Source organism: Oryx dammah, unplaced genomic scaffold, assembly GCF_014754425.2.
Source record: "Oryx dammah isolate SB20612 unplaced genomic scaffold, SCBI_Odam_1.1 HiC_scaffold_1, whole genome shotgun sequence".
Lineage (NCBI taxonomy): Eukaryota > Metazoa > Chordata > Mammalia > Artiodactyla > Bovidae > Oryx > Oryx dammah.
Window position 1 is genome coordinate 38,317,563 of NW_024070185.1, and position 16,134 is coordinate 38,333,696.

General features: G+C 38.3%; 1 protein-coding gene across 3 annotated transcripts in view; it reads right to left on the bottom strand.

The window, feature by feature from the left end:
* Positions 1 to 16,134, bottom strand: part of LOC120864550 (guanine nucleotide exchange factor subunit RIC1) — a 140,802-nt gene that overhangs the window by 50,929 nt on the left and 73,739 nt on the right. For 2 of the 3 annotated variants that reach the window (XM_040241677.1, XM_040241633.1), the window contains exon 4: positions 3,299 to 3,406. In XM_040241677.1, the coding sequence (XP_040097611.1) occupies positions 3,299 to 3,406 (108 nt within the window). Of the gene's footprint in view, positions 1 to 3,298; positions 3,407 to 5,223; positions 5,647 to 16,134 lie in introns of those variants that run through there. The other variant, XM_040241747.1, reaches the window with a different exon arrangement.

A 16,134-nucleotide genomic window follows, 5' to 3' on the forward strand; every position in this document is an offset into this window, starting at 1 on the left:
TCCGAAGGATTTAAAAAACACAGGCACTGCCCCCATATACAATAGCTTAATATATTCACATATTGCATCCATATAGATAAACACTTCTTGTGAAACCTGCCCCCGGCCACTCAGTTCTCACGCCCAGTTTCTTACGTATTCTTCGAGAACAACACCTATTCTACCACCACCAGCGCTCTTTAAAAACAGGGACAGTAATGCTAGCATTATTACATACAGCATAGTTTTCTTCTTTTAATCCAACAACATATTTGGGAGTTTTTTCAAGGAAGAGTGCCCTCAATGTTTGTACAAAAGCAGAAGTATCTTTTTAAGTAATATATACTATGTTATACCATTTGCAATGAAGAAAATGGAGTAGCCCTCATAGTCAATAAAAGTCAGAAATGCAGTTCTTGGGTGCAATCTCAAAAACGACAGAATGATCTCTGTTTGTTTCCAAGGCAAACCACTTAATATTACAGTAATCCAAGTCTATACCCCAACCAGTAATGCTGAAGAAGGTGAAGTTGAATGGTTCTATCAAGATCTACAAGACCTCTAGAACTAACACCCTAAAAAATGTTCTTCTCATTATAGAGGACTGGAGTGCAAAAGTAGGAAATCAAGAGCCACCTGGAGTAACAGTCAAATTTGGCCTTGGAGTACAGAATGCAGCAGGGTAAAGGCTAACAGAGTTTTGCCAAGAGAACGCACTGGTCACAGCAAACACTCTCTTCAACAACACAAGATGCTCAAAACTGAAATCAGACTGACTATATTCTTTGCAGTCAAAGATGGAGAAACTCTATACAGTCAGCAAAAACAAGACTGGGAGCTGACTGTGGCTCAGATTATGAACTCCTTATTTCCAATTCAGACTTAAATTGAAGAAAGTAGGCAACACCACTAGGCCATTCAGGTATGACCTAAATCAAATCCCTTACAATTATCAGTGGAAGTGACAAACAGATTCAAGGGATTAGATCTGAGAGACAGAGTGCCTGAAGAACTATGGACAAAGGTCTGTGACAGTGTACAGGAGGCAGTGATCAAAACCACCCCCAAGAGAAAGAAATGCAAAAAGGCAAAATGGTTGTCTGAAGAGGCCGTACAAATAGCCGAAAAAAGAACAGAAGTGAAAGGCAAAGGACAAAAGAAAAGATCTGAATTCAAATTCCACCCATTTGAATGCAGAATTCCAAAGTATTCTTTGGAAGGAGAGATAAGAAAGCCTTCCTTAGTGATCAATGCAAAGAAACAGAGGAAAACAATAGAATGGGAAAGACTAGAGATCTCTTCAAGAAAATTAGAGATATCAAGGGAACATTTCATGCAATGATGAGTTCAATAAAGGACAGAAATGGTATGGAACTAACAGTAGCAGAAAATATTAAGAAGCGGTGGCTAGACTACACAGAAGAACTATACAAAGAAGATCTTTATGAGCCAGATATTCACGATGGTGTGGTCACTCACCTAGAGCCAGACATCCTGGAATGCAAAGTCAAGTGGGCCATAGAAAGCATCACTACAAACAAAGCTAGTGGAGGTGATGGAATTCCAGTTGAGCTATTTCAAGTACTAAAAGATGATGCTGTGAATGTGCTGCACTCAATATGCCAGCAAATCTGGAAAACTCAGCAGTGGCCACAGGACTGGAAAAGGTCAGTTTTCATTCCAATCCCAAAGAAAGTAAATGCCAAAGAATGCTCAAACTACTGCACAAGTGCACTCATCTCACACACTAGCAAAGTAACGCTTAAAATTCTCTAAGCCAGGCTTCAACAGTAGGTGAATGGTGAACTTCCAGATGTTCAAGCTGGATTCAGAAAAGGCAGAGGAACCAGAGATCAAATTGCCAACATCCGCTGGATCATTGAGAAAGCAAGAGAGTTCCAGAAAAACATCTATTTCTGCTTTATTGACTATGCCAAAGCCTTTGTCTGTGTGGATCACAGCAAATTGTGGAAAATTCTTAAAGAGATGGGAATACCAGACCACCTTACTTGCCCCCTGAGAAATCTGTATGCAGGTCAAGAAGCAACTGTTAGAACTGGACATGGAACAACAGACTGGTTCTAAATCGGGAAAGGAGTACAACAAGGCTGTATATTGTCACCCTGCTTATTTAACTTACATGCAGAGTACATCATGTGAAATGCCAGGCTGGATGAAGCACAAGCTGGAATCAAGATTGCTGGAGAAGTATCAATAACCTCAGATACACAGATGATACCACCCTTATGGCAGAAAGCAAAGAAGAACTAAAGAGCCTGTTGATGAAACTGAAAGAGGAGAGTGAAAAAGTTGGCTTAAAACTCAACATTCAGAAAACTAAGATCATGGCATCCGATCCCAACACTTCATGGCAAATAGATGGGGAAACAATGGAAACAGTGACAGACTTAATTTGGGGGGGGCTCCAAATTCATTGCAGATGCTAACTATAGTCATGAAATTAAAAGATGCTTGCTCCCTGAAGAAAAGCTATGACAAACTTAGTCACCATATTAACAAGAAGAGATTACTTTGCCAACAAAGGTCCGTCTAATCAAGGCTATGGTTTTTCCAGTAGTCATGTATGGATGTGAGAGTTGTACTATAAGGAAAGCTGAGTGCTGAAGAAGTGATGCTTTTGAACTGTGGTGTTTGAGAAGACTCTTGAGAGTCCCTTGGATTGCAAGGAGATCAAACCAGTCAATCCTAAATGAAATCAGTCCTGAATACTCATTGGAAGGACTGATGCTGAAGCTGAAGCTCCAATACCTTGGCTATCTGATGTGAAGAACCAGAAAAGACCCTGGTTCAACCCTTTTCTAATCATGGTCCTTGGAAAAGACCCTGATGCTGGGAAAGATTGAAGGCAGGAGGAGAAGGGGACGACAGAGGATGAGATGGTTGGATGGCATCATTGACTCAATGGATATGAGTTTGAGCAAGCTCCAGGAGTTGATGGGACAGGGAAGCCTGGTGTGCTGCAGTCCACGGGATCACAAAGAGTCAGACATGACTCAGTGACTGAACTGAACTTATATCATTTGAACAATTCTAGATCTTATTAAAAAAAGATAAAAATTTCTAAATAAAATTATAATTGATATACCCAAATTGTGGGCTTTATTACTGTAATTTAAATATAATAATGTACCATCTTGTAAGGTTTTACATTTAAGACTAATCAAGTATTTCTAGGACTAAAAAGAATTGATCCTCAATGACAAGAAGTAAAATCAACTTTCTTATTGCTCATGTGATTAACAAACCACACACTGTATACTGACATCACAAAATGCTAAGTTTAACCAAAGTACTGTACCTCATGATGGGTGCTTGCAAATCCAGTATTTTCCTCATCTCTAAATTTAATGCTGGAGCACACTGTTCTTCCTTAAAATGGGGTGTCCCTTTCATTTGTGGGCTTCCTCTAAAAAAAAGAATAGACAGGATTAAAGAGAAACATATTTAATTCAATTGTATGTACAAATCAAGTGTTCATCCTTTAGGTTCTCAAGTAAAAAACATATTTAAATTCCATTTTAGCAGACAGTATCAATTAGAAATTAATGTGTTTGACCAATGTAACCTGTTTTGGTAGGGGTTGGGGGGTGAGGGGGTTGGTAGTAGAGGGAGAAAAGCAAAGAATCTAAAACACAAACACACACACACATGACAGTCAGGATTAAAGTGAATTCTCAAAGGAACCAAGAGATATCTTATTTTAAATGACTGACTGCCTTTTTCTGAGTTGGACAGCTATGGAACTTATATACCATTCTATCGTATAGTGCATATCCAAAGTGATCCAAATCGTCACCTCATCTTACCTTAGTCCACACCTCACTCTTGCTTTCTATTCTTTAGGTGTGTATCAGACAGAAGGTCAGATTCAGGGATACAATAAGGAGATGTTTTAAGTAAGTGGTAATAAATGGCAAAATGGCTAAATCTGAAAACTCCTTGGCACTAAATGGCTGCACTAGAGCAGCTAGGTCAATGCCAACATAATTGAGCTGTCACACACAACCCCTCAAAAGGACTATGAAGATGTTTTAGAATCTTTATAACCATATGGCACTTGGACCATTCTTTCTCAATGCTTGTGCTAGGATTTAATAGCTATCTGTCTATTCTCTTACTATCAGCTATGATTAACTCAAGGCAACAATTAGTCTGCCTCCATCATCTTTCCATCTTGTTAGCTATAATCCTATAAATCGATTTGTCAATATTACTAAAATTATGTGCAAAGAGTCTAACAAGTTAAACAGCTTTTAAGAGTCCTAGCTTTGAGAAAATTATTTGGATGCTAAGGAAATTATTCAGATACTTTTATTCTTTTTTTTAAAATTCAGATACTTTTTTATTTTTAGGTTATTTCTCATATCGAAGCCTGGTGGGGCTTTATCATCATCCACCTACTGCCATGTGCTGGAATAGCTGATTCTTTCTACATGTCTGAATGGCTAAACTAGCTAATGTTAAACCAAACATGTTCATGTTCAATTAGTATGTTTGACTGATAGTCCTTAGAAGGCCACTATGAGTTATTATCAGTAATTTATAGGACTCACATCTGACTAATTACACAAAACACTGTGATGAATTTCCTGAGACATTCTCCACTTACATATAGTTTTAAAGTTATTTTTCAAAGTAATACATACATATATTGATAAAAAGTCAAACAATGCTAGAAGGCTTACAACCAAGAAAACTACAGAAGTAGTCTTTTTTCAGTGACGAAGCAGCCAGCTTGAATTCTTTGAGCTGTTATCTTTTTTTATTTACTTGCATATTTTTAAACCATGTGTTTATACTGCTTTAGCATCATTAATTTTAGACATTATTAACTTTCTATTCTCATTTACCATTTCCCCCCCATCCTCCCAACATAATTATACCAAATGTTTTCATTATGATGACTATATAAATATGTTTCACTTCTGGGTCAAGTAGTGTTCAGTAATTACATTTCTTTCCTTATATAACTTGCTAATTTTCTTGAAGTTAACTTTACCACATGCCTCCATTTGCTTGATTTCCTTTAAACTTATACCTAATTGTCTCAAACTCCTTAACAGCTCTGACAAAACAACTCTCAATATAATCTTCTATTTGGTCAAACCTGTTACAGAACTTATCATTTCCATTCCCCTCGCCCCCGCCTCTGGAGTCACCCTTCTTTATGCCCAATGGCCTACTGCCTAAGTCTAGTGCATAGCTATCAAATATGATATTTACTTTGTCATCATCCTTATGATTTCTTTGCTTCTTTCCTATGTTGAATCCTTTATTTTATAGATCCCGTATCTTCCTCGGTTCACATATTCTTGGTGCTTCCTGGAAAGGTGCATGAGAAGTAAACTTAGAACTCTCAAGTCTGAAATGTCTTTATTTTATTATGACACGTGAATGAATGCTTGTCCTTCCAAAAAAGACTATGATAAAGTTGTCTGAAAAGGCATTTCTCCTGCTACTGTTCTACATCCTAGGAGGGTCCCACAAATGTTTCTTCCAATGCTTTTACTGAATTTTAAATTTCTGCTATCATACTTTTCAATTCCAGGAACTTTCTCACCGATTTCCCCTTTTTTCTTATAGAATCAATTTTTTAAAATTAGGCAATACCTGTTTGTTTATTATTATCTCCCCAAAGTGTTTTTTTTTCCCTGCACTATTTCCTTTCCATCATTTGCATTTTTAAAAAAGGTTTATTTATTTATTTGGCTGCACTGGGTCTTCACTGCAATGCGCAGGCTTTCTCTAGCTGTGGCACAAAGGCTCTAGAGGGTGCACGCTCAGCAGCTGCAGTGAGCTGGCTCTCTAGTCACAGCACACGGGCCTCGTTGCCTCATGGTATGTGGGATCTTCTCCAGCCAGGGATCGAATCTGCATTCCCTGCACCGGAAAGCAGATTCTCAACCTCTGGACCACCAGGAAGTCTCATCTATTTCCTGTGAGTTTCCTTTTTTCTGTTGTGTGTGTGTGTTTTACATTGGAAACTTTCTTAAGATGGCTAACAATCCTTGGCTAACAATATTTCTTCATGTTTAACAGGTTAGTAAGAAAAAAACAAATTATATGCTCTGTGTGTTTAAGCTGGGTTGTCAACTGGTGGGCCTCAGTACACTGGCCAGTTAAGTCTTCCAATATGATAGCCTGTTGGGTCATTCATCTGGAGTGATTTAATTTCTCCAGGAAGAATCCCTCAATCCTGTCTGGGATATTTAAGTATGGAAGCCAGATGTCTGGAGCAGAGCAAGGGAAGAAAGCTTGACATCTTATCATTCAGCACAACAACTTTCACTTAATCACCATTTTTAGTTTAACATCTTATCCTTACCCTATTCTGTGTCTGGAATTCCTCTGGTTTAACAGACAGTGTATTTCCTGTCTCCTGTGAGGTAAGAACATAGAAATTCCATTCCTTGTTCAGATTTTTCAAACAATCCCCATTTATGGCCCCCTATATTCTGTGATATTAGGACCTGAGCCATGCTAGAGTTCTGATCAAACAAGCTGTTGTTCATCAATATCACATATGCAATCATAGGCTCTCAGGTTTGACATTCTTGAGTCATTCATTCTTACTCATCCAAATTTTTGGTTATTGGTTAGATATTTCCAGCTGTCATTAAAGGTGGAAAACAGAATTTCAACTTTTCGTTCTAATTGCTGATTTTCAAGAAAAAAGCAGAGGTCTTCCCTGGTGGTACAATGGATGGGAATCCGCCTGCCAATGCAGGGTACACAGGTTCGATCCCTGGTCTGGGAGGATTCTACATACTGAGGAGCAACTGAGCAGGAGCACCACAACTACTGAGTTCATGTGCTACACTACTGAAGCCTGGGCGCCTAGAGCCTGTGCACCACAACAAGGAGGAGCCACTGCTTGCCACAACTAGAGAACGCCAGCACACATCAACGAAGATCCAGCGCAACCAAAAAGAGAAAAGTGGAAACCTCATTACCCAACTTTAAACTGGAAACTATTTTCCTTTATATAAATACTTTCATTTAGTAAAGCTAAAGTATTAAGCATTTTATAGCAAATTTAAGTAGATTCTGACTTCTCAGTAACTTTCACTGCAAAATTAAGAAATATATTTCACAGTGTAGTTTGCATTGCTTCCTCCGGAAGTACTAAAAGGCAGGCAACTGTTAAAATCACAATAACAAAAAAATTAACTTTCTGATCAAAAATACTATTACTTATAATTCAACAATAATTTGAGAACTGCATCAGATTTTTGAAAGGGCAGGCTTCCCTGGTGGCTCAGATGGTAAAGAATCTGCCTGCAATGTGGGAGACCTGGGTTCGATCCCTGGGTTGGGATGATGCCCTGGAGAAGGGAATGACTACCCACTCCAGTATTCTTGCCTGGAGAATTCCATGGACAGAGGAGTCTGGCAGGCTACAGTCCATGGGGTCATAAAGAGTCAGACATGACTGAGCAACTTTCACTCATCCATGGAAGATGAGGCGGGAAGGGTAAGTTAAAGTCTAACTATGAAGAGCACTGAATGCCAGAAGGAAAAAAAAAGCAGTAAATTTAGCATTCACTAAATATGAGTACACAATAAGTTCTGCAGACATTTTCTCAATTGACTGACCACCATCCTTTGAATCAGGCATTATTATCTCTATTTTTCCAGAAAAGAAACTGAAGCTTCAGTTTATTAAGAATTCTGTTTATGGTCACACAACTAGTAAGTGAAGGAGTTGACATGTGAGCCAGTGGCTTCAATTCCAGGTACTAAGAAACTGAAAACTAGTAGAATTAAAGAGGTTAATAATAACCTTTGTGTACACAAAGAAATATTACAATGAATGCCAAAGAAGGGGTTAGGGATAGGGTGGGGAGGAACAGTCTGGAGATTACTTAGGAGACTATTAGCAAGAGTACACAAAGGCATCTACTGGCAGTGGCAATAGAATGTCTTTTCAGACAACTTTATCATAATCTTTTTTGAAAGGAGATAATAAAAGCATACTGAGAATTATAACTCTTACTCAGTAACAGAGGCTTCTTAGAGACAGACACAATCACACTGTATGCATACCTGATTGTCATTTAAGCTACTGAAAAATAATGTATTTTTAATTCTTGGGCACATAAAATTGTGGTTTCCTGACCACTTAAAATGAGGTAGGGCCATGTGACTTGTTTTGGCCTATAAAACACAAGGGGAAGTAATTTGTGTTACTTCTGGGCAGAGGATTTAAGAGCCAACACTTAGCACATTATGCTCTGCTTTAATCCTCTATCTCAGGGACTTAGCTGTCATAAGCTTAGCTTATGACATATAGTACAGCTGTCCCTTGGTGTCTGGGGAGGACTAATTTCAGGACCCACCATGCATATCAAAATCTACTGATACTTAAGTCCCACAGTTAGTCCCCTTTATCTGTGGTTCTGCATTCACAGATTCCACTAACCATGTGTCATGCTGTACTATATGTTTATTGAAAACAGTCCACTCATAAGTGAACCTGCACAGTTTAAACCCATGTTATTCAAGGTTCATTTATATACTATGTCAAATAACTATAAGAGTTATTAGACTGTGGTCCAGTAAAACCCAGCAATAGCTTGTGATTATCATTCATAGGTGATTTTATTCAGTATGCAGTCTGAGGAGCAGAAAGAAAGAAGAATTAAGAAAAATGAATGTAGCTTAAGAGACTATGGGACATCACCATGCATACCATCACACATATAATGGGAGTACCAAAGGCAAGGCAAGAGAAAGGAAGCAGGAAGAATAACTGAGGAAATAATGTTTAAAAATGTTCCAAATATAATGAAGACATGAAATCTACTATCCAATGAACATAGCAAACTCCCAAGAAGGATAAATTTAAAAAGATTCACACCAAGATAAATAATCTGTAAACTACTGAAAGAAAGAATCCTGAAAGCAACAAGGGAAGTGACTTGTCATATACAAGGGATCCTCAGGACTTCCCTAGTGGTCCAGTGGCAAAGAATCCATTGTGCAGTGCAGGGGACGTGAGCTCAACTCCTGATTGGGGAACTAAGATCCCACATGCTGCAGAGCAACTAAGCCTGCATGCTCATTCATGAACACCTTATCGCCAAATTCAGACTTAAATTGAAGAAAGTAGGGAAAACCACTAGGCCATTCACGTATAACCTAAACCAAATCCCTTATGATTGATTATACAGTAGAAGTGGCAAATAGATTCAAGGGATTAGATCTGACAGATAGAGTGCCTGAAGAACTATGGATGGAGGTTCATAGCACTGTAAAGGAGGCAGTGATCAAGACCATCCCTAAGAAAAAGAAATGCAACAAGGCAAATGGTTGTCTGAGGAGGGCTTACAAATAGCTGAGAAAAGAGGAGAAATGAAAGGCAAATGAGAAAAAAAGGACATACCCATCTGAATGCAGAATTCCAAAGAATAACAAAGAGAGATAAGAAAGTCTTCTTAAATGAACAATGCCTAGAAACAGAGGAAAACAACAGAATAGGAAAGACTAGGATCTCTTCAAGAAAATCAGAGATATCAAGAGAACATTTCATGCGAAGATGGGCACAATAAAAAATAGAAATGGTATGGACCTAACAGAAATAGAAGATATTAAGAACAGGCGGCAAGAATACACAGAAGAACTATACAAAAAAAGGTCCTAATGATCCAGATAACCATGATGGTGTGATCACTCACCTACAGCCAGACATTCTGGAGTGTGGAGTCAAGTGGACCTTTGGAAGCATTACTACAAACAAAGCTACTGGGAGTGATGGAATTCCAGCTGAGCTATCTCAAATCCCTAAAAGATGCTGCTGCTAAAGCGCTGCACTCAATATGCCAACAAATTTGGAAAACTCAGCAGTGGCCATAGGACTGGAAAAGGTCAGTTTTCATCCCAATTCCAAAGAAGGGCAATGCCAAAGAAAGTTCAAACTACTGTACAACTGCGCTCATTTCACATGCTAGCAAGGTAATGTGCAAAATCCTTCAAGCTAGGCTTCAACAGTATGTGAACCAAGAACCTCCAGATGTTCAAGCTGGATTCAGAAAAGGCAGAGGAACCAGAGATCAAATTGCCAATATCCGATGGGTCATAGAAAAAGCAAGGGGATTCCAGAAAAACATCTACTTCTGCTTCACTGACTACACTAAAGCCTTTGACTGTGTGGATCACAACAAACTATGGAACATTCTCAAAGAGATGGAAATACCAGACCACCTTTCCTGTCTCCTGAGAAACCTGTATGCAGGTCAAGAAGCAACAGTCAGAACCAGAGGTTCAAAATTGGGAAAGGAGTATGTCAAAGCTACATACTGTCACCCTGCTTATTTAATTTCTATGCAGAGTACATCATGCAAAATGCCTGCTTGGATGAAGCTCAAGCTGGAATCAAGATTACTGGGAGAAATATCAGTAACTTCAGATATGCAGATGACACCACCCTAATGGCAGAAACCAAAGAGGAACTAAAGAGTCTCTTAATCAAAGTCAAAGAGGAGAGTGAAAAAACTGGCTTAAAACTCAACATTCAAAAAATGAAGATCATGGCATCTGGTCCCATCACTTCATGGCAGCTAGATGGGGGGAAAAATGGAAATAGTGACAAACTTTATTTTCTTGGGCTCCAGAATCACTGACTGCAGCCATGAAATTAAAAGATGCTTACTCCTTGGGAGGAAAGTCATGACCAGGCTAGACAGCATATTAAAAGGCAGAGATATCACTTTGCCTACAAGGGTCCATATAGTCAAAGCTATGGTTTTTCAGTAGTCATGTACGGATGTGAGAGCTGGACCATAAAGAAAGCTGAGCTGAGCATCAAAGGAAGAACTGCTGCTTTCAAACTGTGGCACTAGAGAAGATTCTTCAGAGTCCCCTGGACTTCAAGGAGACCAAACCAGGGTTAGGGTTTAGGGTTAGGGTTTTCCTTCCCAATCCTAAAGGAAATCAATCCTGATTATTCACTGGAAGAACTGATACTGAAGCTCCAATATTTTGCCCATCTCATGTGAAGAGCCACCTCACTGGAAAAGACCCAAATGATAGGAAAGATAGAGGGCAAAAGGAGAAGGGGGCAGCGGAGGATGAGATGGTTAGATGGTATCATAGACTCAACGGACTTGAGATTGAACATACTCAGGGAGACAGCAAAGGACAGGGAAGCTTGGCATGCCGCCATCCATGGTAGCAAAGAGTTGGACGCAACTGAGAAATGAACAACAACAATGAATGAAAAGATAATTCTATATCTACATTATGGACTCACAATGCATAATGATGTAATGTGTGACAATAAGAAAAAATAAGAGGGATGAAGTTGTACAGGAACATTGCTTTAGTATTGAAATCAAGTTATTAATTCAATCTAGGTTGTTTAAATGTAAGATGCCAAGTAATTCCCACGGTAACCACTGAGAAAAACTAAAAATATACAGAGAAAAGGAAATGAAAAAGGAATCAAAATTAAACACAAAAGAACTGAGGATCAAAAAGGATATGACACATGAAAAACAAATAGCAAAATAGCAGAATTCCTTTCTTACCATCAATTACTTTATATGTAAACAGATTAAACTCTCCAATTAAAAGACACACTGACTGAATAGATTAAAAAAATATATGATCCCACCTCTAAGTTTTCTATAAGAAACTCATTTTAGAGCAAAAGAAATAAGTTGAATATGAAAGGATGAAAAAATATTTCATGCAAATAGTAACTAAGACAAAGCTAGGTGGCTGTAGTAATATCTGACAAAATACTTTAAACAAAAAACTGTTACAAGAGATAAAGGACACTGCATATTGATGAAAGAGTCAATCCAGCAAGAAGACATAACTATTATAAACAGATAAACTTTTAATAACAAGAGTCCGAAAACTTATGAAGCAAATACTGAAGCAAATGAAGGGAGAAATAGTTCAAAAGTAACAATTGGACACTTCAATACCCCACTTTCAATAATGTACAGTACAATTAGACAAAAGATTAGTAAGGAAATCGAGAATTTGAACATTATAAATCACTCAGACCTAAGACACATACCAAACTACCAGGTAATAGCAGAATACACATTCTTTCACAAATGTACATGAAACATTCTCTAGGATAGAACACATTAGGTCACCAAAATGCCTCAATACATTTAAAAAGACTGAAATCATGCAAAGTATCTGATCACTATGGAATGGAACCACATAGCAAAAACAGAAGGGAAATTAGAAAATATACGAAAATGTAGAAATTAAACAAGTCTCAGAGACCGCCAACAGGTTAAAGAAAAGACCAAAAGGAAAATCAGAAAATCCTTTGAGACTAATGAAAATGAAAACACAGTGTCACAGAGGGCAGTAAATGCAGTCGTCAGAGGAAAATTTACAGCCAAGATGCTTAAACTTAAAAAAGAAGAAAAATCTCAAATCTATATCCTAACTTCACACCTTAAAATGAACTAGAGAAGAGCAAACTTAAAGAGGTAGATGTGACTTACAATGAAACTAGCAGAAGGAAGGCTATAATGAAGACTGGAATGGATATGAACAACAACAACAAAAAACCCAGAGAACTGGAAAATAATAGAGAAAATCAAATAAAGCACAGGTAGTTCTCTGAAAACATCAATAAAACTGAAAAACCTAAAGGAAAAAAGATTCAACTTACTAAAATTAGAAATGAAAGAAGGGGCATTACTACTGACCACAGAGAAATAAATGGATTATAAGAGAATTCATATATTTAGTGAACCTGAATTTCCTTCTTTTCAGAAAACACATTGTCAAATGTCCAGTGGAAGTAGATTATGTTTAATAATTCAAAAGGCAACCCAGACAATGACAACTGCAACTTACTGAAGACCTACTAATTCACTGTTCTTATCTTCCAGATGCACAAAAGCAAAGAAAATAACTGAACAAGCATCTTTTCCAAGTCAATGCCTGCAAATAGTAGGACACATATTGAAACCCAGGTGTCTCTAGTTTCAAATCCTATTCTCCACATCTCTAAACTGCTATGTATTTATTAGAAGGAATAATACTAAGTTCAATATCACAAAAAAGAATGAAAAATGAAATTAGCCATTTTTAGAGTTTTGTTTTTACTGATGTATTTTTCATGAATTAAAAGCAAAGTTTCACTATGCAATTAAGTAAGGGCTTCCCAGGTGGCGCAGTGGTAAAAATTTCACTTGCCAATTCAAGAGACAAGGGATCCCTGGGTCTGGCAGATTCCCTAGAGAAAGAAATGGCAACCCATTCCAGTATTCTTGCTTGAGAAATTCCACAGACACAGAAGCCTGGCGGGCTACAGACCCATGGGGTTGCAAAGAGTCAGACAAGACTGCGCACATGCGCATGCACACACACACAATTAAACTCTGCTGCTGCTGCTAAGTCGCTTCAGTCATGTCCGACTCTGTGCGACCCCATAGACGGCAGCCCACTAGGCTCCTCTGTCTCTGGGATTCTCCAAGCAAGAATTACTGGAGTGGGGTGCCACTGCCTTCTCCAATGCATGAAAGTGAAAAGCGAAAGTGAAGTCGCTCAGTCGTGCCGACTCTTCGCGACCCCATGGACTGCAGCCTACCAGGCTCCTCCGTCCATGGGACTTTCCAGGCAAGAGTACTGGAGTGGGGTGCCATTGCAATTAAACTCAACAGGTATTTATTTCAACAAAGTCTATTTGTGCAAGAAATCTCAAATACTTTAAATGCCAGCTAAAGAAAACAACGAGGTGGCTCAGATGTTTGCGCCTACAATGCAGGAGACCCAGGTTCAATCCCTGGGTTGGGAGGATCCTCTGGAGAAGGAAATGGCAACCCACTCCAGTACTCTTGCCTGGAAAATCCCATGGACAGAGGAGCGTGGTAGGCTACAGTACCTGGGGTCACAAAGAGTCAGACACGACTAAGCGACCTGACTTGACTTCACTTCAAAGAAAACAACATGGCAGATGATCTGATAAATCTTGTGGCAGAGGGGCCAAGAGGGGTATGGAGGGCACAATAACACAGGGACATGGGACAGGAATTTCAAAAGTACAGTGTTTTCCTAGCAATGCAACTTACCCAAGGCCTATCTTTCCTTCTAAGTATAGCTCAAATGTCCCTATCTACAAAACTTTCCCTGACAATTCCAGCATCTGTGGCTGAAATGCTATTAATATTACCACTTTTAGGGATGTTCACTTGGCATTTGCCATTTTATACTGCTGTTAAATACTTATTTCTTCATTAGCATCTTATACCTTTCCAGCATCAGGACAGCTAATGTCTTACAAATGATACTATAGCACACAATAAGTATTTGATGATGATAATGAAAATGAATCTAATTTCAGATTTTCACATCTTTTCTTTTTCCCCAGTTTACTGAGGTGTAACTGACATAGAACCCTGTATGAGTTTAAGGTGCACAACAAAATGATTTACATATATATTTTAAAATAATTACCTCAGTAAGATTAACATCCAACATCTCACATAATTACACTTTTTTTTCCCTTGTGATGAGAACTTTTAAGATCTACTCTCTTACAACTCAGATTATCAAGTTTTAAAATGTCTGGAATGTGTTAGACTTGATCCAGCAAGTTCTGGCAGTCTGAGGTGAATTCTGGACCAAAAGGCTTTGATTCTCCAACCAGAGTTCTGGTAAGGCTCAGGATGTTTTCTTTCCTCAAACTCCATACCTCATATGGCATCATTCTGAGTCAATCTAATTGTTTACCAGAATGTCAGTAATGAAAGCATTTTGGGATGAAATAAAACAATGATATCTTAAATGTGCTAAAACATACCCAGTGAAAAAAGACTAAAGTTGACTGACAAGGTCATAGACGGTCAGTCACTTTATTACTATAACAGAACACTGGTGCCAAATTAGCCCTCCAGATACAATTGGAAAAAAAAAAAAAAAAAACTGGACAAAATAAAAGAAACAGTTTTCAGACAGTGCATAACAGGCAGCACAGGACTGTACTCCTGAGTGAAGGGAGGCAAACAAAGCTTTCTGGTAGAAGTCACTTTTGATATTACCATGGAAGTTAGGAGAACACAAGCATAATACAGCAGTCTTGTTAAGTTGAGCAGAAGAAGATTAAAGTTTAGGGAAGCAGAAACAGCTATTTGTGGAACAGTACAAGAGAGGCAGGAGATACAGAAAAAGAGCTCTGGAAACCAATATAGGTTCTCCTTAAATGTTGCTAAATACTAAGCTATGGTGTATGTAGGGAAACTCCACAAGGTCAGCCAAAGAAAAACCTCCAGAGTTTCAAGTTGTAGAGCTCATAGAGGGCTTGGGGAAATCCTAGTTCTGACCAGATCAAAGAGACCTGTTTAAAGACCCAGGACGTTAGTATAGAGCTCAGAAGTTCTAATGTAGCCTAAAGGTTGAATCTGCCCTAAAAATATATAAATAAGCTCCAAAAGGATCAAGAAAATCTCCAACTTAACTGCTCTCCAAGACAAACCTCAACATTCTTTAAAACAAAAGAATAAAAATCAGACACTCGATACTTAATACAATGTCCATCCTCCAATCTTAAATGTGATATGCCCCAGCACTTCAACTCCTAGGTATTTATTTACTCAAATATAAAGCTAATTGGAGAGTGAAACGAGACTGGAATCTGAAAAAGCAGACTAGGTTCACAATTTCACTCTTTACTGCTTATATGGCTCTCACTATTTGTGCATTGAATATAATTTTTTAAAGATAATACTCCATTTACAGTTGTCACAAAATATTGGATAAATTTTCTGTGCTGTTCAATATATCCTTGAGTCTACCTTACACTCAATGGTTTGTATCTACTACTCTCTCATGCCTATATTGCCCCTCTCCTCACAGGTAACCAGTAGTTTGTTCTCTTTATCTGTGAGTCTGTTTCTTTTTTGTTATATTCATTAAGTTTGTTATATTTTTTAGCTTCTGCATAGAAGTGACATACAGTATTTGTCTATCTTTTTCTGTCTTTCTGTCTGGTTTATTTCACTTAGCACAATGCCCTCTAAGTCCATACCCTCTAAATCTGTGATCTCTGTATGGATATCAAACCAGTCAATCCTAAAGGAAATGAATCCTGAATATTCACTGGAAGGACTGATGCTGAAGCTGAAGCTCCAATCCTTTGGCTATCTGATGTGAAGAGCC